Source organism: Oncorhynchus keta, unplaced genomic scaffold, assembly GCF_023373465.1.
Source record: "Oncorhynchus keta strain PuntledgeMale-10-30-2019 unplaced genomic scaffold, Oket_V2 Un_contig_1896_pilon_pilon, whole genome shotgun sequence".
Classification (NCBI taxonomy): Eukaryota; Metazoa; Chordata; class Actinopteri; order Salmoniformes; family Salmonidae; genus Oncorhynchus; species Oncorhynchus keta.
Window position 1 is genome coordinate 64,035 of NW_026281212.1, and position 22,731 is coordinate 86,765.

General features: G+C 48.8%; 1 protein-coding gene across 1 annotated transcript in view; it reads right to left on the reverse strand.

Moving 5' to 3' along the window:
• myo15aa (myosin XVAa) overlaps positions 1-22,731 on the reverse strand; it is a 213,306-nt gene that overhangs the window by 34,495 nt on the left and 156,080 nt on the right. Inside the window, exons 36-41 of the mRNA XM_052504244.1 lie at positions 21,876-22,078; positions 21,479-21,664; positions 16,945-17,017; positions 7,597-7,670; positions 6,257-6,339; positions 5,237-5,367 (exon numbers count right to left, since the gene is read on the reverse strand). Of these exons, the coding sequence (XP_052360204.1) occupies positions 5,237-5,367; positions 6,257-6,339; positions 7,597-7,670; positions 16,945-17,017; positions 21,479-21,664; positions 21,876-22,078 (750 nt within the window). The remainder of the gene's footprint in view (positions 1-5,236; positions 5,368-6,256; positions 6,340-7,596; positions 7,671-16,944; positions 17,018-21,478; positions 21,665-21,875; positions 22,079-22,731) is intronic.

A 22,731-nucleotide genomic window follows, 5' to 3' on the forward strand; every position in this document is an offset into this window, starting at 1 on the left:
CAGGTATAACAGACATCCTGACTGGTAGGGAGGGTTATAGATATAGTTAGGGTACCTTGGTAGTGGACTACAGGACTAGAGCAGACAGACAGGTATAACAGACATCCTGACTGGTAGGGAGGGTTATAGATATAGTTAGGGTACCTTGGTAGTGGACTCCAGGACTAGAGCAGACAGACAGACAGGTATAACAGACATCCTGACTGGTAGGGAGGGTTATAGATATAGTTAGGGTACCTTGGTAGTGGACTACAGGACCAGAGCAGACAGACAGACAGGTATAACAGACATCCTGACTGGTAGGGAGGGTTATAGATATAGTTAGGGTACCTTGGTAGTGGACTCCAGGACCAGAGCAGACAGACAGACAGGTATAACAGACATCCTGACTGGTAGGGAGGGTTATAGATATAGTTAGGGTACCTTGGTAGTGGACTCCAGGACCAGAGCAGACAGACAGGTATAACAGACATCCTGACTGGTAGGGAGGGTTATAGATATAGTTAGGGTACCTTGGTAGTGGACTACAGGACTAGAGCAGACAGACAGGTATAACAGACATCCTGACTGGTAGGGAGGGTTATAGATATAGTTAGGGTACCTTGGTAGTGGACTCCAGGACCAGAGCAGACAGACAGGTATAACAGACATCCTGACTGGTAGGGAGGGTTATAGATATAGTTAGGGTACCTTGGTAGTGGACTACAGGACCAGAGCAGACAGACAGACAGGTATAACAGACATCCTGACTGGTAGGGAGGGTTATAGATATAGTTAGGGTACCTTGGTAGTGGACTCCAGGACTAGAGCAGACAGACAGACAGGTATAACAGACATCCTGACTGGTAGGGAGGGTTATAGATATAGTTAGGGTACCTTGGTAGTGGACTACAGGACTAGAGCAGACAGACAGACAGGTATAACAGACATCCTGACTGGTAGGGAGGGTTATAGATATAGTTAGGGTACCTTGGTAGTGGACTACAGGACTAGAGCAGACAGACAGGTATAACAGACATCCTGACTGGTAGGGAGGGTTATAGATATAGTTAGGGTACCTTGGTAGTGGACTACAGGACTAGAGCAGACAGACAGGTATAACAGACATCCTGACTGGTAGGGAGGGTTATAGATATAGTTAGGGTACCTTGGTAGTGGACTACAGGACTAGAGCAGACAGACAGGTATAACAGACATCCTGACTGGTAGGGAGGGTTATAGATATAGTTAGGGTACCTTGGTAGTGGACTACAGGACTAGAGCAGACAGACAGACAGGTATAACAGACATCCTGACTGGTAGGGAGGGTTATAGATATAGTTAGGGTACCTTGGTAGTGGACTACAGGACTAGAGCAGACAGACAGGTATAACAGACATCCTGACTGGTAGGGAGGGTTATAGATATAGTTAGGGTACCTTGGTAGTGGACTACAGGACTAGAGCAGACAGACAGACAGGTATAACAGACATCCTGACTGGTAGGGAGGGTTATAGATATAGTTAGGGTACCTTGGTAGTGGACTACAGGACTAGAGCAGACAGACAGGTATAACAGACATCCTGACTGGTAGGGAGGGTTATAGATATAGTTAGGGTACCTTGGTAGTGGACTCCAGGACCAGAGCAGACAGACAGACAGGTATAACAGACATCCTGACTGGTAGGGAGGGTTATAGATATAGTTAGGGTACCTTGGTAGTGGACTCCAGGACCAGAGCAGACAGACAGACAGGTATAACAGACATCCTGACTGGTAGGGAGGGTTATAGATATAGTTAGGGTACCTTGGTAGTGGACTCCAGGACCAGAGCAGACAGACAGGTATAACAGACATCCTGACTGGTAGGGAGGGTTATAGATATAGTTAGGGTACCTTGGTAGTGGACTCCAGGACCAGAGCAGACAGACAGGTATAACAGACATCCTGACTGGTAGGGAGGGTTATAGATATAGTTAGGGTGCCTTGGTAGTGGACTACAGGACCAGAGCAGACAGACAGGTATAACAGACATCCTGACTGGTAGGGAGGGTTATAGATATAGTTAGGGTACCTTGGTAGTGGACTACAGGACTAGAGCAGACAGACAGGTATAACAGACATCCTGACTGGTAGGGAGGGTTATAGATATAGTTAGGGTACCTTGGTAGTGGACTACAGGACCAGAGCAGACAGACAGACAGGTATAACAGACATCCTGACTGGTAGGGAGGGTTATAGATATAGTTAGGGTACCTTGGTAGTGGACTCCAGGACCAGAGCAGACAGACAGGTATAACAGACATCCTGACTGGTAGGGAGGGTTATAGATATAGTTAGGGTACCTTGGTAGTGGACTCCAGGACTAGAGCAGACAGACAGGTATAACAGACATCCTGACTGGTAGGGAGGGTTATAGATATAGTTAGGGTACCTTGGTAGTGGACTCCAGGACCAGAGCAGACAGACAGGTATAACAGACATCCTGACTGGTAGGGAGGGTTATAGATATAGTTAGGGTACCTTGGTAGTGGACTCCAGGACTAGAGCAGACAGACAGGTATAACAGACATCCTGACTGGTAGGGAGGGTTATAGATATAGTTAGGGTACCTTGGTAGTGGACTCCAGGACCAGAGCAGACAGACAGGTATAACAGACATCCTGACTGGTAGGGAGGGTTATAGATATAGTTAGGGTACCTTGGTAGTGGACTCCAGGACTAGAGCAGACAGACAGACAGGTATAACAGACATCCTGACTGGTAGGGAGGGTTATAGATATAGTTAGGGTACCTTGGTAGTGGACTCCAGGACCAGAGCAGACAGACAGACAGGTATAACAGACATCCTGACTGGTAGGGAGGGTTATAGATATAGTTAGGGTACCTTGGTAGTGGACTCCAGGACTAGAGCAGACAGACAGACAGGTATAACAGACATCCTGACTGGTAGGGAGGGTTATAGATATAGTTAGGGTACCTTGGTAGTGGACTACAGGACTAGAGCAGACAGACAGGTATAACAGACATCCTGACTGGTAGGGAGGGTTATAGATATAGTTAGGGTACCTTGGTAGTGGACTACAGGACCAGAGCAGACAGACAGACAGGTATAACAGACATCCTGACTGGTAGGGAGGGTTATAGATATAGTTAGGGTACCTTGGTAGTGGACTACAGGACCAGAGCAGACAGACAGGTATAACAGACATCCTGACTGGTAGGGAGGGTTATAGATATAGTTAGGGTACCTTGGTAGTGGACTACAGGACCAGAGCAGACAGACAGACAGGTATAACAGACATCCTGACTGGTAGGGAGGGTTATAGATATAGTTAGGGTACCTTGGTAGTGGACTACAGGACTAGAGCAGACAGACAGGTATAACAGACATCCTGACTGGTAGGGAGGGTTATAGATATAGTTAGGGTACCTTGGTAGTGGACTACAGGACTAGAGCAGACAGACAGGTATAACAGACATCCTGACTGGTAGGGAGGGTTATAGATATAGTTAGGGTACCTTGGTAGTGGACTACAGGACTAGAGCAGACAGACAGGTATAACAGACATCCTGACTGGTAGGGAGGGTTATAGATATAGTTAGGGTACCTTGGTAGTGGACTCCAGGACCAGAGCAGACAGACAGACAGGTATAACAGACATCCTGACTGGTAGGGAGGGTTATAGATATAGTTAGGGTACCTTGGTAGTGGACTCCAGGACCAGAGCAGACAGACAGACAGGTATAACAGACATCCTGACTGGTAGGGAGGGTTATAGATATAGTTAGGGTACCTTGGTAGTGGACTCCAGGACCAGAGCAGACAGACAGGTATAACAGACATCCTGACTGGTAGGGAGGGTTATAGATATAGTTAGGGTACCTTGGTAGTGGACTCCAGGACTAGAGCAGACAGACAGACAGGTATAACAGACATCCTGACTGGTAGGGAGGGTTATAGATATAGTTAGGGTACCTTGGTAGTGGACTACAGGACTAGAGCAGACAGACAGGTATAACAGACATCCTGACTGGTAGGGAGGGTTATAGATATAGTTAGGGTACCTTGGTAGTGGACTCCAGGACTAGAGCAGACAGACAGACAGGTATAACAGACATCCTGACTGGTAGGGAGGGTTATAGATATAGTTAGGGTACCTTGGTAGTGGACTACAGGACCAGAGCAGACAGACAGACAGGTATAACAGACATCCTGACTGGTAGGGAGGGTTATAGATATAGTTAGGGTACCTTGGTAGTGGACTACAGGACTAGAGCAGACAGACAGACAGGTATAACAGACATCCTGACTGGTAGGGAGGGTTATAGATATAGTTAGGGTACCTTGGTAGTGGACTCCAGGACCAGAGCAGACAGACAGACAGGTATAACAGACATCCTGACTGGTAGGGAGGGTTATAGATATAGTTAGGGTACCTTGGTAGTGGACTACAGGACTAGAGCAGACAGACAGGTATAACAGACATCCTGACTGGTAGGGAGGGTTATAGATATAGTTAGGGTACCTTGGTAGTGGACTACAGGACTAGAGCAGACAGACAGGTATAACAGACATCCTGACTGGTAGGGAGGGTTATAGATATAGTTAGGGTACCTTGGTAGTGGACTACAGGACTAGAGCAGACAGACAGGTATAACAGACATCCTGACTGGTAGGGAGGGTTATAGATATAGTTAGGGTACCTTGGTAGTGGACTACAGGACTAGAGCAGACAGACAGGTATAACAGACATCCTGACTGGTAGGGAGGGTTATAGATATAGTTAGGGTACCTTGGTAGTGGACTCCAGGACCAGAGCAGACAGACAGGTATAACAGACATCCTGACTGGTAGGGAGGGTTATAGATATAGTTAGGGTACCTTGGTAGTGGACTACAGGACCAGAGCAGACAGACAGACAGGTATAACAGACATCCTGACTGGTAGGGAGGGTTATAGATATAGTTAGGGTACCTTGGTAGTGGACTCCAGGACTAGAGCAGACAGACAGACAGGTATAACAGACATCCTGACTGGTAGGGAGGGTTATAGATATAGTTAGGGTACCTTGGTAGTGGACTCCAGGACCAGAGCAGACAGACAGACAGGTATAACAGACATCCTGACTGGTAGGGAGGGTTATAGATATAGTTAGGGTACCTTGGTAGTGGACTACAGGACTAGAGCAGACAGACAGACAGGTATAACAGACATCCTGACTGGTAGGGAGGGTTATAGATATAGTTAGGGTACCTTGGTAGTGGACTCCAGGACCAGAGCAGGCGTCCAACAGGAACGTTAACAGGAAGGGCTTCAGGACCTCAGAACAGCGATGGAACGCAGTCAGGATGTAGAGTAGCCTCCAGCCTCTCTGACAACTGTCCCTAGAGGTTAGAGGTCAGAGGTCAGATATACACTAACCCTATAACAGTCAGGGTGTAGAGTGGCCTCCAGCCTCTCTGACAACTGTCCCTAGAGGTTAGAGGTCAGATATACACTAACCCTATTACAGTCAGGATGTAGAGTAGCCTCCAGCCTCTCTGACAACTGTCCCTAGAGGTTAGAGGTCAGAGGTCAGATATACACTAACCCTATAACAGTCAGGATGTAGAGTAGCCTCCAGCCTCTCTGACAACTGTCCCTAGAGGTTAGAGGTCAGAGGTCAGATATACACTAACCCTATAACAGTCAGGGTGTAGAGTAGCCTCCAGCCTCTCTGACAACTGTCCCTAGAGGTTAGAGGTCAGAGGTCAGATATACACTAACCCTATAACAGTCAGGATGTAGAGTAGCCTCCAGCCTCTCTGACAACTGTCCCTAGAGGTCAGAGGTCAGATATACACTAACCCTATAACAGTCAGGATGTAGAGTGGCCTCCAGCCTCTCTGACAACTGTCCCAGAGGTCAGAGGTCAGATATACACTAACCCTATAACAGTCAGGATGTAGAGTGGCCTCCAGCCTCTCTGACAACTGTCCCTAGAGGTCAGAGGTCAGATATACACTAACCCTATAACAGTCAGGATGTAGAGTAGCCTCCAGCCTCTCTGACAACTGTCCCTAGAGGTCAGAGGTCAGATATACACTAACCCTATAACAGTCAGGATGTAGAGTAGCCTCCAGCCTCTCTGACAACTGTCCCAGAGGTCAGAGGTCAGATATACACTAACCCTATAACAGTCAGGATGTAGAGTAGCCTCCAGCCTCTCTGACAACTGTCCCTAGAGGTTAGAGGTCAAGGTTAGAGGTTAGAGGTCAATGTTAGGGTTCTTACGTTTTGGAGCTGGTGTTTCCTGTGACCTGCTTCATCACCTGGCAGTAGACTTCATCTTTCATCAGACCATACTCCCCACTGAGCTAGAGACACACAGACAGTTGACTTCATCTTTCATCAGACCATACTCCTCCTCACTGAGCTAGAGACACACAGACACAGTAGACTTCATCTTTCATCAGACCATACTCCTCCTCACTGAGCTAGAGACACACAGACACAGTAGACTTCATCTTTCATCAGACCATACTCCTCCTCACTGAGCTAGAGACACACAGACACAGTAGACTTCATCTTTCATCAGACCATACTCCTCACTGAGCTAGAGACACACAGACACAGTAGACTTCATCAGACCATACTCCTCACTGAGCTAGAGACACACAGACACAGTAGACTTCATCTTTCATCAGACCATACTCCTCCTCACTGAGCTAGAGACACACACACAGACACAGTAGACTTCATCTTTCATCAGACCATACTCCTCACTGAGCTAGAGACACACAGACACAGTAGACTTCATCTTTCATCAGACCATACTCCTCCTCACTGAGCTAGAGACACACACACAGACACAGTAGACTTCATCTTTCATCAGACCATACTCCTCACTGAGCTAGAGACACACAGACACAGTAGACTTCATCAGACCATACTCCTCACTGAGCTAGAGACACACAGACACAGTAGACTTCATCAGACCATACTCCTCACTGAGCTAGAGACACACACACAGACACAGTAGACTTCGTCTTTCATCAGACCATACTCCCCACTGAGCGAGCGTATGTGTGTGTGTGTGTGTGTGTGTGTGTGTGTGTGTGTGTGTGTGTGTGTGTGTGTGTGTGTGTGTGTGTGTGTGTGTGTGTGTGTGTGTGTGTGTGTGTGTGTGTGTGAGTGAGTGAGTGAGTGAGTGAGTGAGTGAGTGAGTGAGTGAGTGAGTGAATGTGTGAGTGAGTGTGTGAGTGAGTGTGTGAGTGTGTGAGTGAGTGAGTGAATGTGTGAGTGAGTGAGTGAATGTGTGAGTGCGTGAGTGAGTGTGTGAGTGAGGGTGTGAGTGTGTGAGTGAGTGAGTGAATGTGTGAGTGAGTGAATGTGTGTGTGAGTGAATGTGTGAGTGAGTGAATGTGTGTGTGAGTGAATGTGTGAGTGCGTGAGTGAGTGAGTGAGTGAGTGAGTGAGTGAGTGAGTGAGTGAGTGTGTACCTTTAGGATCGTTGAGACCAGGTCCTGTTCTGTCTGTCCCTTCAGAGGGTAGTCTCCCATGTGTGTGAGTGAATGAGTGTGTGAGTGAGTGAGTGTGTGAGTGAGTGAGTGTGTGAGTGAGTGAGTGTGTACCTTTAGGATCGTTGAGACCAGGTCCTGTTCTGTCTGTCCCTTCAGAGGGTAGTCTCCCATGAACTTCATCACAGCTGCAGAGTGAAGAAGGTGAGAGGTTACAGGTTAAAGAGCAGAAACAAGCAGACAGTCACATGACATGTTCCATGACAACCACGCCAGACCTCCACATCCGGCTTCTTCACCTGTGGGATCGTCTGAGACCGGCCACCTGGACAGTAGGTTTGACAACCCAAGAATTTCTGCACATACGTCCAGAAATCATCTCAGGGAAGGTCATCTGTGTGCTCGTTACCCTCACCAGGGTCACGACCTGACTGCAGTTCGACCCTCACCAGGGTCTCGACCTGACTGCAGTTCGACCCTCACCAGGGTCACGACCTGACTGCAGTTCGACCCTCACCAGGGTCACGACCTGACTGCAGTTCGACCCTCACCAGGGTCTCCACCTGACTGCAGTTCGACCCTCACCAGGGTCTTGACCTGACTGCAGTTCGACCCTCACCAGGGTCTGGACCTGACTGCAGTTCGACCCTCACCAGGGTCTGGACCTGACTGCAGTTCGACCCTCACCAGGGTCTTGACCTGACTGCAGTTCGACCCTCACCAGGGTCTGGACCTGACTGAAGTTCGACCCTCACCAGGGTCTGGACCTGACTGTAGTTCGACCCTCACCGGGGTCACGACCTGACTGCAGTTCGACCCTCACCAGGGTCTGGACCTGACTGCAGTTCGACCCTCACCAGGGTCTCCACCTGACTGCAGTTCGACCCTCACCAGGGTCTTGACCTGACTGCAGTTCGACCCTCACCGGGGTCACGACCTGACTGCAGTTCGACCCTCACCAGGGTCTTGACCTGACTGCAGTTCGACCCTCACCAGGGTCTGGACCTGACTGCAGTTCGACCCTCACCAGGGTCTGGACCTGACTGCAGTTCGAACCTCACCAGGGTCTGGACCTGACTGCAGTTCGACCCTCACCAGGGTCACGACCTGACTGCAGTTCGACCCTCACCACCCTCACCAGGGTCTGACCTGACTGCAGTTCGACCCTCACCAGGGTCTGGACCTGACTGCAGTTCGACCCTCACCAGGGTCTGGACCTGACTGCAGTTCGACCCTCACCAGGGTCTGGACCTGACTGCACAGTTCGACCCTCACCAGGGTCTTGACCTGACCAGTTCGACCCTCACCAGGGTCTGGACCTGACTGCAGTTCGACCCTCACCAGGGTCTGGACCTGACTGCAGTTCGACCCTCACCAGGGTCTGGACCTGACTGCAGTTCGACCCTCACCAGGGTCTCCACCTGACTGCAGTTCGACCCTCACCAGGGTCTGGACCTGACTGCAGTTCGACCCTCACCAGGGTCTGGACCTGACTGCAGTTCGACCCTCACCAGGGTCTGGACCTGACTGCAGTTCGACCCTCACCAGGGTCTGGACCTGACTGCAGTTCGACCCTCACCAGGGTCTGGACCTGACTGCAGTTCGACCCTCACCAGGGTCTGGACCTGACTGCAGTTCAACCCTCACCGGGGTCTGGACCTGACTGCAGTTCGACCCTCACCGGGGTCTCCACCTGACTGCAGTTCGACCCTCACCAGGGTCTGGACCTGACTGCAGTTCGACCCTCACCAGGGTCTGGACCTGACTGCAGTTCGACCCTCACCAGGGTCTCCACCTGACTGCAGTTCGACCCTCACCGGGGTCTCCACCTGACTACAGTTCGACCCTCACCAGGGTCTGGACCTGACTGCAGTTCGACCCTCACCAGGGTCACGACCTGACTGCAGTTCGACCCTCACCAGGGTCTGGACCTGACTGCAGTTCGACCCTCACCAGGGTCACAACCTGACTGCAGTTCGACCCTCACCAGGGTCTCCACCTGACTGCAGTTTGACCCTCACCAGGGTCTGGACCTGACTACAGTTCGACCCTCACCAGGGTCTCCACCTGACTGCAGTTCGACCCTCACCAGGGTCTCCACCTGACTGCAGTTCGACCCTCACCAGGGTCTTGACCTGACTACAGTTCGACCCTCACCAGGGTCTGGACCTGACTGCAGTTCGACCCTCACCAGGGTCTGGACCTGACTGCAGTTCGACCCTCACCAGGGTCTGGACCTGACTGCAGTTCGACCCTCACCAGGGTCTGGACCTGACTGCAGTTCAACCCTCACCAGGGTCTGGACCTGACTGCAGTTCGACCCTCACCAGGGTCTGGACCTGACTGCAGTTCAACCCTCACCAGGGTCTTGACCTGACTGCAGTTCGACCCTCACCGGGGTCTCCACCTGACTGCAGTTCGACCCTCACCGGGGTCTGGACCTGACTGCAGTTCAACCCTCACCAGGGTCACGACCTGACTGCGGTTCAACCCTCACCAGGGTCTCCACCTGACTACAGTTCGACCCTCACCAGGGTCTGGACCTGACTGCAGTTCGACCCTCACCAGGGTCACGACCTGACTGCAGTTCGACCCTCACCAGGGTCTGGACCTGACTGCAGTTCGACCCTCACCAGGGTCACAACCTGACTGCAGTTCGACCCTCACCAGGGTCTCCACCTGACTGCAGTTTGACCCTCACCAGGGTCTGGACCTGACTGCAGTTCGACCCTCACCAGGGTCTCCACCTGACTGCAGTTCGACCCTCACCAGGGTCTTGACCTGACTACAGTTCGACCCTCACCAGGGTCTGGACCTGACTGCAGTTCGACCCTCACCAGGGTCTGGACCTGACTGCAGTTCGACCCTCACCAGGGTCTTGACCTGACTGCAGTTCGACCCTCACCAGGGTCTGGACCTGACTGCAGTTCGACCCTCACCAGGGTCTGGACCTGACTGTAGTTCGACCCTCACCGGGGTCACGACCTGACTGCAGTTCGACCCTCACCAGGGTCTGGACCTGACTGCAGTTCGACCCTCACCAGGGTCTTGACCTGACTGCAGTTCGACCCTCACCAGGGTCTGGACCTGACTGCAGTTTGACCCTCACCAGGGTCTCCACCTGACTGCAGTTCGACCCTCACCAGGGTCTCCACCTGACTGCAGTTCGACCCTCACCAGGGTCTGGACCTGACTGCTGTTCGACCCTCACCAGGGTCTGGACCTGACTGCAGTTCGACCCTCACCAGGGTCTGGACCTTACTGCAGTTCGACCCTCACCAGGGTCTGGACCTGACTGCAGTTCGACCCTTACCAGGGTCTGGACCTGACTGCAGTTCGACCCTCACCAGGGTCTGGACCTGACTGCAGTTCAACCCTCACCAGGGTCTGGACCTGACTGCAGTTCGACCCTCACCAGGGTCTGGACCTGACTGCAGTTCAACCCTCACCAGGGTCTGGACCTGACTGCAGTTCGACCCTCACCGAGGTCTCCACCTGACTGCAGTTCGACCCTCACCAGGGTCTGGACCTGACTGCAGTTCGACCCTCACCAGGGTCTGGACCTGACTGCAGTTCGACCCTCACCAGGGTCTGGACCTGACTGCAGTTCGACCCTCACCAGGGTCTCCACCTGACTGCAGTTCGACCCTCACCAGGGTCTGGACCTGACTGCAGTTCGACCCTCACCAGGGTCTGGACCTGACTGCAGTTCGACCCTCACCAGGGTCTGGACCTGACTGCAGTTCGACCCTCACCAGGGTCTGGACCTTACTGCAGTTCGACCCTCACCAGGGCCTGGACCTGACTGCAGTTCGACCCTCACCAGGGTCTGGACCTGACTGCAGTTCGACCCTCACCAGGGTCTGGACCTGACTGCAGTTCAACCCTCACCAGGGTCTGGACCTGACTGCAGTTCGACCCTCACCGGGGTCTGGACCTGACTACAGTTCGACCCTCACCAGGGTCTGGACCTGACTGCAGTTCGACCCTCACCGGGGTCTGGACCTGACTGCAGTTCAACCCTCACCGGGGTCTCCACCTGACTACAGTTCGACCCTCACCAGGGTCTGGACCTGACTGCAGTTCGACCCTCACCAGGGTCTGGACCTGACTGCAGTTCGACCCTCACCAGGGTCTGGACCTGACTGCAGTTCGACCCTCACCAGGGTCTGGACCTGACTGCAGTTCGACCCTCACCAGGGTCTCCACCTGACTGCAGTTCGACCCTCACCAGGGTCTGGACCTGACTGCAGTTCGACCCTCACCAGGGTCTGGACCTGACTGCAGTTCGACCCTCACCAGGGTCTCCACCTGACTGCAGTTCGACCCTCACCGGGGTGATCCACCCCAGATACTGACTGGTTCTGATCCACACCAGATAATGACTGGTTCTGATCCACCCCAGATACTGACTGGTTCTGATCCACCCCAGATACTGACTGGTTCTGATCCACACCAGATACTGACAGGTTCTGATCCACCCCAGATACTGACTGGTTCTGATCCACACCAGATACTGACTGGTTCTGATCCACACCAGATACTGACTGGTTCTGATCCACACCAGATACTGACTGGTTCTGATCCACACCAGATACTGACTGGTTCTGATCCACCCCAGATACTGACTGGTTCTGATCCACACCAGATACTGACTGGTTTTCTGATCCACACCAGATACTGACTGGTTCTGATCCACACCAAATACTGACTGGTTCTGATCCACATCAGATACTGACTGGTTCTGATCCACCCAGATACTGACTGGTTCTGATCCACCCCAGATACTGACTGGTTCTGATCCACCCCAGATACTGACTGGTTCTGATCCACCCCAGATACTGACTGGTTCTGATCCACCCCAGATACTGACTGGTTCTGATCCACCCCAGATACTGACTGGTTCTGATCCACACCAGATACTGACTGGTTCTGATCCACACCAGATACTGACTGGTTCTGATCCACCCCAGATACTGACTGGTTCTGATCCACCCCAGATACTGACTGGTTCTGATCCACACCAGATACTGACTGGTTCTGATCCACCCCAGATACTGGCTGGTTCTGATCCACCCCAGATACTGACTGGTTCTGATCCACCCCAGATACTGACTGGTTCTGATCCACCCCAGATACTGACTGGTTCTGATCCACCCCAGATACTGACTGGTTCTGATCCACCCCAGATACTGACTGGTTCTGATCCACCCCAGATACTGACTGGTTCTGATCCACCCCAGATACTGACTGGTTCTGATCCACCCCAGATACTGACTGGTTCTGATCCACCCCAGATACTGACTGGTTCTGATCCACACCAGATACTGACTGGTTCTGATCCACCCCAGATACTGACTGGTTCTGATCCACACCAGATACTGACTGGTTCTGATCCACACCAGATACTGACTGGTTCTGATCCACCCCAGATACTGACTGGTTCTGATCCACCCCAGATACTGACTGGTTCTGATCCACACCAGATACTGACTGGTTCTGATCCACCCCAGATACTGACTGGTTCTGATCCACACCAGATACTGACTGGTTCTGATCCACACCCCCCTCCCTTTTTATTAAAGGTGTCTGTGACCAACAGATGCATATCTGTATTCCCAGTCATGTCAAATCCATAGATTACGGCCTAATTAATTAATTTAAATGGACTGATTTCCATATATGAACTGTAACTCAATAAAATCATTGAAATTGTTTCATGTTGCGTTTGATATTTTAGTTCTGTATATTTGATTAGAAGCCATTGGTTAAGTCCCAAATGGTACGCAGTTCCCTACATAGTCCACTTCTGGAGCGCTGGTCTAAAGTAGTGTCCTGTGTAGGGAATAGGGTTCTATAGAGCTCTGGTCTAAAGTAGTGTACTGTGTAGGGAATAGGGTTCTATAGAGCTCTGGTCTAAAGTAGTGTACTGTGTAAGGAATAGGGTTCTATAGAGCTCTGGTCTAAAGTAGTGTACTGTGTAAGGAATAGGGTTCTATAGAGCTCTGGTCTAAAGTAGTGTACTGTGTAGGGAATAGGGTTCTATAGAGCTCTGGTCTAAAGTAGTGTACTGTGTAGGGAATAGGGTTCTATAGAGCTCTGGTCTAAAGTAGTGTACTGTGTGGGGAATAGGGTTCTATAGAGCTCTGGTCTAAAGTAGTGACCTGTGTAGGGAATAGGGTTCTATAGAGCTCTGGTCTAAAGTAGTGTACTGTGTAGGGAATAGGGTTCTATAGAGCTCTGGTCTAAAGTAGTGTACTGTGTAGGGAATAGGGTTCTATAGAGCTCTGGTCTAAAGTAGTGTACTGTGTGGGGAATAGGGTTCTATAGAGCTCTGGTCTAAAGTAGTGTACTGTGTAGGGAATAGGGTTCTATAGAGCTCTGGTCTAAAGTAGTGTACTGTGTGGGGAATAGGGTTCTATAGAGCTCTGGTCTAAAGTAGTGTACTGTGTGGGGAATAGGGTTCTATAGAGCTCTGGTCTAAAGTAGTGTACTGTGTGGGGAATAGGGTTCTATAGAGCTCTGGTCTAAAGTAGTGTACTGTGTAGGGAATAGGGTTCTATAGAGCTCTGGTCTAAAGTAGTGTCCTGTGTAGGGAATAGGGTTCTATAGAGCTCTGGTCTAAAGTAGTGTCCTGTGTAGGGAATAGGGTTCTATAGAGCTCTGGTCTAAAGTAGTGTACTGTGTAGGGAATAGGGTTCTATAGAGCTCTGGTCTAAAGTAGTGTACTGTGTAGGGAATAGGGTTCTATAGAGCTCTGGTCTAAAGTAGTGTACTGTGTAGGGAATAGGGTTCTATAGAGCTCTAGTCTAAAGTAGTGTCCTGTGTAGGGAATAGGGTTCTATAGAGCTCTGGTCTAAAGTAGTGTACTGTGTAGGGAATAGGATTCTATAGAGCTCTGGTCTAAAGTAGTGTACTGTGTAGGGAATAGGGTTCTATAGAGCTCTGGTCTAAAGTAGTGTACTGTGTAGGGAATAGGATTCTATAGAGCTCTGGTCTAAAGTATTGTACTGTGTAGGGAATAGGGTTCTATAGAGCTCTGGTCTAAAGTAGTGTACTGTGTAGGGAATAGGGTTCTATAGAGCTCTGGTCTAAAGTAGTGTACTGTGTAGGGAATAGGGTTCTATAGAGCTCTGGTCTAAAGTAGTGAGGAATAGGGTTCTATAGAGCTCTGGTCTAAAGTAGTGTACTGTGTAGGGAATAGGGTTCTATAGAGCTCTGGTCTAAAGTAGTGTACTGTGTAGGGAATAGGGTTCTATAGAGCTCTGGTCTAAAGTAGTGTACTGTGTAGGGAATAGGGTTCTATAGAGCTCTGGTCTAAAGTAGTGTACTGTGTAGGGAATAGGGTTCTATAGAGCTCTGGTCTAAAGTAGTGTACTGTGTAGGGAATAGGATTCCATAGAGCTCTGGTCTAAAGTAGTGTACTGTGTAGGGAATAGGGTTCTATAGAGCTCTGGTCTAAAGTAGTGTACTGTGTAGGGAATAGGATTCTATAGAGCTCTGGTCTAAAGTAGTGTACTGTGTAGGGAATAGGGTTCTATAGAGCTCTGGTCTAAAGTAGTGTACTGTGTAGGGAATAGGGTTCTATAGAGCTCTGGTCTAAAGTAGTGTACTGTGTAGGGAATAGGGTTCTATAGAGCTCTGGTCTAAAGTAGTGAGGAATAGGGTTCTATAGAGCTCTGGTCTAAAGTAGTGTACTGTGTAGGGAATAGGGTTCTATAGAGCTCTGGTCTAAAGTAGTGTACTGTGTAGGGAATAGGGTTCTATAGAGCTCTGGTCTAAAGTAGTGTACTGTGTAGGGAATAGTGTTCTATAGAGCTCTGGTCTAAAGTAGTGAGGAATAGGGTTCTATAGAGCTCTGGTCTAAAGTAGTGTACTGTGTAGGGAATAGGGTTCTATAGAGCTCTGGTCTAAAGTAGTGTACTGTGTAGGGAATAGGGTTCTATAGAGCTCTGGTCTAAAGTAGTGTACTGTGTAGGGAATAGGATTCTATAGAGCTCTGGTCTAAAGTAGTGTACTGTGTAGGGAATAGGGTTCTATAGAGCTCTGGTCTAAAGTAGTGTACTGTGTAGGGAATAGGGTTCTATAGAGCTCTGGTCTAAAGTAGTGTACTGTGTAGGGAATAGGGTTCTATAGAGCTCTGGTCTAAAGTAGTGTACTGTGTAGGGAATAGGGTTCTATAGAGCTCTGGTCTAAAGTAGTGTCCTGTGTAGGGAATAGGGTTCTATAGAGCTCTGGTCTAAAGTAGTGTACTGTGTAGGGAATAGGGTTCTATAGAGCTCTGGTCTAAAGTAGTGTACTGTGTAGGGAATAGGGTTCTATAGAGCTCTGGTCTAAAGTAGTGTCCTGTGTAGGGAATAGGGTTCTATAGAGCTCTGGTCTAAAGTAGTGAGGAATAGGGTTCTATAGAGATCTGGTCTAAAGTAGTGTACTGTGTAGGGAATAGGATTCTATAGAGCTCTGGTCTAAAGTAGTGTACTGTGTAGGGAATAGGGTTCTATAGAGCTCTGGTCTAAAGTAGTGTACTGTGTAGGGAATAGGGTTCTATAGAGCTCTGGTCTAAAGTAGTGTACTGTGTAGGGAATAGGGTTCTATAGAGCTCTGGTCTAAAGTAGTGTACTGTGTAGGGAATAGGGTTCTATAGAGCTCTGGTCTAAAGTAGTGTACTGTGTAGGGAATAGGGTTCTATAGAGCTCTGGTCTAAAGTAGTGTCCTGTGTAGGGAATAGGGTTCTATAGAGCTCTGGTCTAAAGTAGTGTACTGTGTAGGGAATAGGGTTCTATAGAGCTCTGGTCTAAAGTAGTGTACTGTGTAGGGAATAGGGTTCTATAGAGCTCTGGTCTAAAGTAGTGTACTGTGTAGGGAATAGGGTTCTATAGAGCTCTGGTCTAAAGTAGTGTACTGTGTAGGGAATAGGGTTCTATAGAGCTCTGGTCTAAAGTAGTGTACTGTGTAGGGAATAGGGTTCTATAGAGCTCTGGTCTAAAGTAGTGTACTGTGTAGGGAATAGGGTTCTATAGAGCTCTGGTCTAAAGTAGTGTACTGTGTAGGGAATAGGGTTCTATAGAGCTCTGGTCTAAAGTAGTGTACTGTGTGGGGAATAGGGTTCTATAGAGCTCTGGTCTAAAGTAGTGTACTGTGTAGGGAATAGGGTTCTATAGAGCTCTGGTCTAAAGTAGTGTACTGTGTGGGGAATAGGGTTCTATAGAGCTCTGGTCTAAAGTAGTGTACTGTGTAGGGAATAGGGTTCTATAGAGCTCTAGTCTAAAGTAGTGTCCTGTGTAGGGAATAGGGTTCTATAGAGCTCTGGTCTAAAGTAGTGTCCTGTGTAGGGAATAGGGTTCTATAGAGCTCTGGTCTAAAGTAGTGTCCTGTGTAGGGAATAGGGTTCTATAGAGCTCTGGTCTAAAGTAGTGTACTGTGTAGGGAATAGGGTTCCATCTGGGAACAGGGTTGTCTTACCCAGGGAGATGTCAGCTGCCACCTTGTTCATGTTGCTGTCTGTGAAGTCTATCAGAGACTCCTGGAGAGGGGACTGGGGAAACAAACACACAGCATACACACCCAGGCTGAATACTCAGGATACACACCCAGGCTGAATACTCAGGATACATACTCAGGCTGAATACTCAGGATACATACTCAGAATACACACCCAGGCTGAATACTCAGGATACATACTCAGAATACACAACCAGGCTGAATACTCAGGATACATACTCAGAATACACACCCAGGCTGAATACTCAGGATACACACCCAGGCTGAATACTCAGGATACACACCCAGGCTGAATGCTCAGAATACATACTCAGGATACACACCCAGGCTGAATGCTCAGAATACACACCCAGGCTGAATACTCAGAATACACACCCAGGCTGAATACTCAGAATACACACCCAGGCTGAATGCTCAGAATACATACTCAGGATACACACCCAGGCTGAATACTCAGGATACACACCCAGGCTGAATACTCAGGATACACACCCAGGCTGAATGCTCAGAATACATACTCAGGATACACACCCAGGCTGAATGCTCAGAATACACACCCAGGCTGAATACTCAGAATACACACCCAGGCTGAATGCTCAGAATACACACCCAGGCTGAATACTCAGGATACACACCCAGTCTGAATACTCAGAATACACACCCAGGCTGAATACTCAGGATACATAGTCAGAATACACACCCAGGCTGAATACTCAGAATACATACTCAGAATACACACCCAGGCTGAATACTCAGAATACATACTCAGAATACACACCCAGGCTGAATACTCAGAATACATACTCAGAATACACACCCAGGCTGAATACTCAGGATACATACTCAGAATACACACCCAGGCTGAATACTCAGGATACATACTCAGAATACACACCCAGGCTGAATACTCAGGATACACACCCAGGCTGAATACTCAGAATACACACCCAGGCTGAATACTCAGAATACATACTCAGAATACACACCCAGGCTGAATACTCAGGATACATACTCAGAATACACACCCAGGCTGAATACTCAACACACATACTCAGAATACACACCCAGGCTGAATGCTCAGAATACATACTCAGAATACACACCCAGGCTGAATACTCAGGATACATACTCAGAATACACACCCAGGCTGAATACTCAGGATACACACCCAGGCTGAATACTCAGAATACACACCCAGGCTGAATACTCAGGATACATACTCAGAATACACACCCAGGCTGAATACTCAGGATACACACCCAGGCTGAATACTCAGAATACACACCCAGGCTGAATGCTCAGGATACACACCCAGGATGAATACTCAGAATACACACCCAGGCTGAATACTCAGGATACACACCCAGGCTGAATGCTCAGAATACACACCCAGGCTGAATGCTCAGAATACACACCCAGGCTGAATGCTCAGAATACACACCCAGGCTGAATACTCAGAATACACACTCAGGCTGAATACTCAGGATACATACTCAGAATACACACCCAGGCTGAATACTCAGGATACATACTCAGAATACACATCCAGGCTGAATACTCAAGATACATACTCAGAATACACACCCAGGCTGAATGCTCAGAATACATACTCAGAATACACACCCAGGCTGAATGCTCAGAATACATACTCAGAATACACACCCAAGCTGAATGCTCAGAATACACACCCAGGCTGAATACTCAGAATACACACCCAGGCTGAATACTCAAGATACATACTCAGAATACACACCCAGGCTGAATACTCAGAATACACACCCAGGCTGAATACTCAGGATACATACTCAGAATACACACCCAGGCTGAATACTCAGAATACACACCCAGGCTGAATGCTCAGAATACATACTCAGAATACACACCCAGGCTGAATACTCAGAATACACACCCAGGCTGAATACTCAGAATACACACCCAGGCTGAATACTCAAGATACATACTCAGAATACACACCCAGGCTGAATACTCAGAATACACACCCAGGCTGAATACTCAGGATACATACTCAGAATACACACCCAGGCTGAATGCTCAGAATACACACCCAGGCTGAATGCTCAGAATACATACTCAGGATACACACCCAGGCTGAATACTCAGGATACATACTCAGAATACACACCCAGGCTGAATACTCAGAATACACACCCAGGCTGAATACTCAGGATACACACCCAGGCTGAATACTCAGAATACACACCCAGGCTGAATATTCAGAATACATACTCAGGCTGAATACTCAGCATACACACCCAGTCTGAATACTCAGAATACATACTCAGAATACACACCCAGGCTGAATACTCAGAATACATACTCAGAATACACACCCAGTCTGAATACTCAGGATACATACTCAGAATACACACCCAGTCTGAATACTCAGGATACATACTCAGAATACACACCCAGTCTGAATACTCAACACACATACTCAGAATACACACCCAGTCTGAATACTCAGGATACATACTCAGAATACACACCCAGGCTGAATACTCAGGATACACACCCAGGCTGAATACTCAGAATACATACTCAGAAATACACACCCAGGCTGAATGCTCAGAATACATACTCAGAATACACACCCAGACTGAATACTCAGAATACACACCCAGGCTGAATACTCAGAATACACACCCAGGCTGAATACTCAAGATACATACTCAGAATACACACCCAGGCTGAATACTCAGAATACACACCCAGGCTGAATACTCAGGATACATACTCAGAATACACACCCAGGCTGAATGCTCAGAATACACACCCAGGCTGAATGCTCAGAATACATACTCAGGATACACACCCAGGCTGAATACTCAGGATACATACTCAGAATACACACCCAGGCTGAATACTCAGAATACACACCCAGGCTGAATACTCAGGATACACACCCAGGCTGAATACTCAGAATACACACCCAGGCTGAATATTCAGAATACATACTCAGGCTGAATACTCAGCATACACACCCAGGCTGAATACTCAGGATACATACTCAGAATACACACCCAGGCTGAATACTCAGAATACACACCCAGGCTGAATACTCAGGATACACACCCAGGCTGAATACTCAGAATACACACCCAGGCTGAATATTCAGAATACATACTCAGGCTGAATACTCAGCATACACACCCAGTCTGAATACTCAGAATACATACTCAGAATACACACCCAGGCTGAATACTCAGAATACATAGTCAGAATACACACCCAGTCTGAATACTCAGGATACATACTCAGAATACACACCCAGTCTGAATACTCAGGATACATACTCAGAATACACACCCAGTCTGAATACTCAACACACATACTCAGAATACACACCCAGTCTGAATACTCAGGATACATACTCAGAATACACACCCAGGCTGAATACTCAGGATACACACCCAGGCTGAATACTCAGAATACATACTCAGAAATACACACCCAGGCTGAATGCTCAGAATACATACTCAGAATACACACCCAGACTGAATACTCAGAATACACACCCAGGCTGAATACTCAGAATACACACCCAGGCTGAATACTCAAGATACATACTCAGAATACACACCCAGGCTGAATACTCAGAATACACACCCAGGCTGAATACTCAGGATACATACTCAGAATACACACCCAGGCTGAATGCTCAGAATACACACCCAGGCTGAATGCTCAGAATACATACTCAGGATACACACCCAGGCTGAATACTCAGGATACATACTCAGAATACACACCCAGGCTGAATACTCAGAATACACACCCAGGCTGAATACTCAGGATACACACCCAGGCTGAATACTCAGAATACACACCCAGGCTGAATATTCAGAATACATACTCAGGCTGAATACTCAGCATACACACCCAGTCTGAATACTCAGAATACATACTCAGAATACACACCCAGGCTGAATACTCAGAATACATACTCAGAATACACACCCAGTCTGAATACTCAGGATACATACTCAGAATACACACCCAGGCTGAATACTCAGGATACACACCCAGGCTGAATACTCAGAATACATACTCAGAATACACACCCAGGCTGAATGCTCAGAATACATACTCAGAATACACACCCAGACTGAATACTCAGAATACACACCCAGGCTGTATCTGTTGTCTGTATTACAAGGGATGTGTATCTGTTGTCTGTAGTACAGCACAGGGGATGTGTATCTGTTGTTTGTAGTACAGGGGATGTGTATCTGTTGTCTGTATTACAGGGGATGTGTATCTGTTGTCTGTAGTACAGCACAGGGGATGTGTATCTGTTGTTTGTAGTACAGGGGATGTGTATCTGTTGTCTGTATTACAGGGGATGTGTATCTGTTGTCTGTAGTACAGCACAGGGGATGTGTATCTGTTGTCTGTAGTACAGCACAGGGGATGTGTATCTGTTGTCTGTAGTACAGGGGATGTGTAACTCAACCGGTTGCTGTGTGTTTCTCACCTTAGAGTATGTAACCATGTCAGCTGGTTCTCTGGTCTCCTTCCCCTTCCTGGTCTTCAGCTGGTCCCTGTGTCTCTGAGCCCGTCTGTAGTACTTCCTGGAGAACTCCTCCATGGTGTACTGACTGGCCTGTAGAGGCAGTCCCTCTAGATGGAGACTACTGCTGTCACCATACCCTACCACAGCCTGACACACACACACACACACACACACACACACACACACACACACACACACACACACACACACACACACACACACACACACACACACACACACACACAGAATATTAGAGAGTGAATGTACGCATGTCTGCATGTACTGTGTGTGTGTGTGTGTGTGTGTGTGTGTGTGTGTGTGTGTGTGTGTGTGTGTGTGTGTGTGTGTGTGTGTGTACCTCTGTGTTGAGGTCCAATTCATGGGCGGCGACAGTAGAGCCCATCGCCACGGCGATTGCAGCGGAGGCGGCAACACGGCCGTGTCTGTCACGAGGCTCCGCCCTCTCAGCAGGGAGAACCAGGAAGTCTGGAGCGGCCACCGGCTGAACACACTCACCTGGAAACACACCCCACCGCCCGTACACCGCCCCGTACCGCCAGCCTACACACACACGCGCACACACACACACACACACACACACAGAGTTATAACACACCGTGCAAATTCACCAGCATCACTGCCCGTACACCACCAGCCTACAAACACACGCAAGCACATGCGCGCGCGCGTGCACACACACACACAGTTTTCCATTTCCAGCCACCTACTCTTTTTCCACTTTAAATGAACTCGGCTACTTTTTAATTTAAAAGTTTCAATTCACGCGTCTGTCGATTCCTCTGCCGCTAGAATGAACGATATGCATCTTCTCTGCGCGAGCGATGACAGGAAAAGCCGTCTGCTGTCTGTCCTGCCTCCCGGGAACAATTTGAGTACGCTGTAGTTGGTTGTAGTTAGATTTCTTTACACAGAGGAGGGAGAGAGCATGATGCTGGCGAATTTGCACGTCCCATGTAATGTAATGCTGCGTTCAAGACAACTGGGAACTCGGGAATCTCTGACTTCAGTGAGTTCAAGACAACAGGGAACTCGAAATCTCTGACTTCAGTGAGTTCAAGGCAACTGGGAACTCGGGAATCTCTGACTTCAGTGAGTTCAAGACAACAGGGAACTCGGGAATCTCTGACTTCAGTGAGTTCAAGGCAACTGGGGCTCGGGAATCTCTGACTTCAGTGAGTTCAAGACAACAGGGA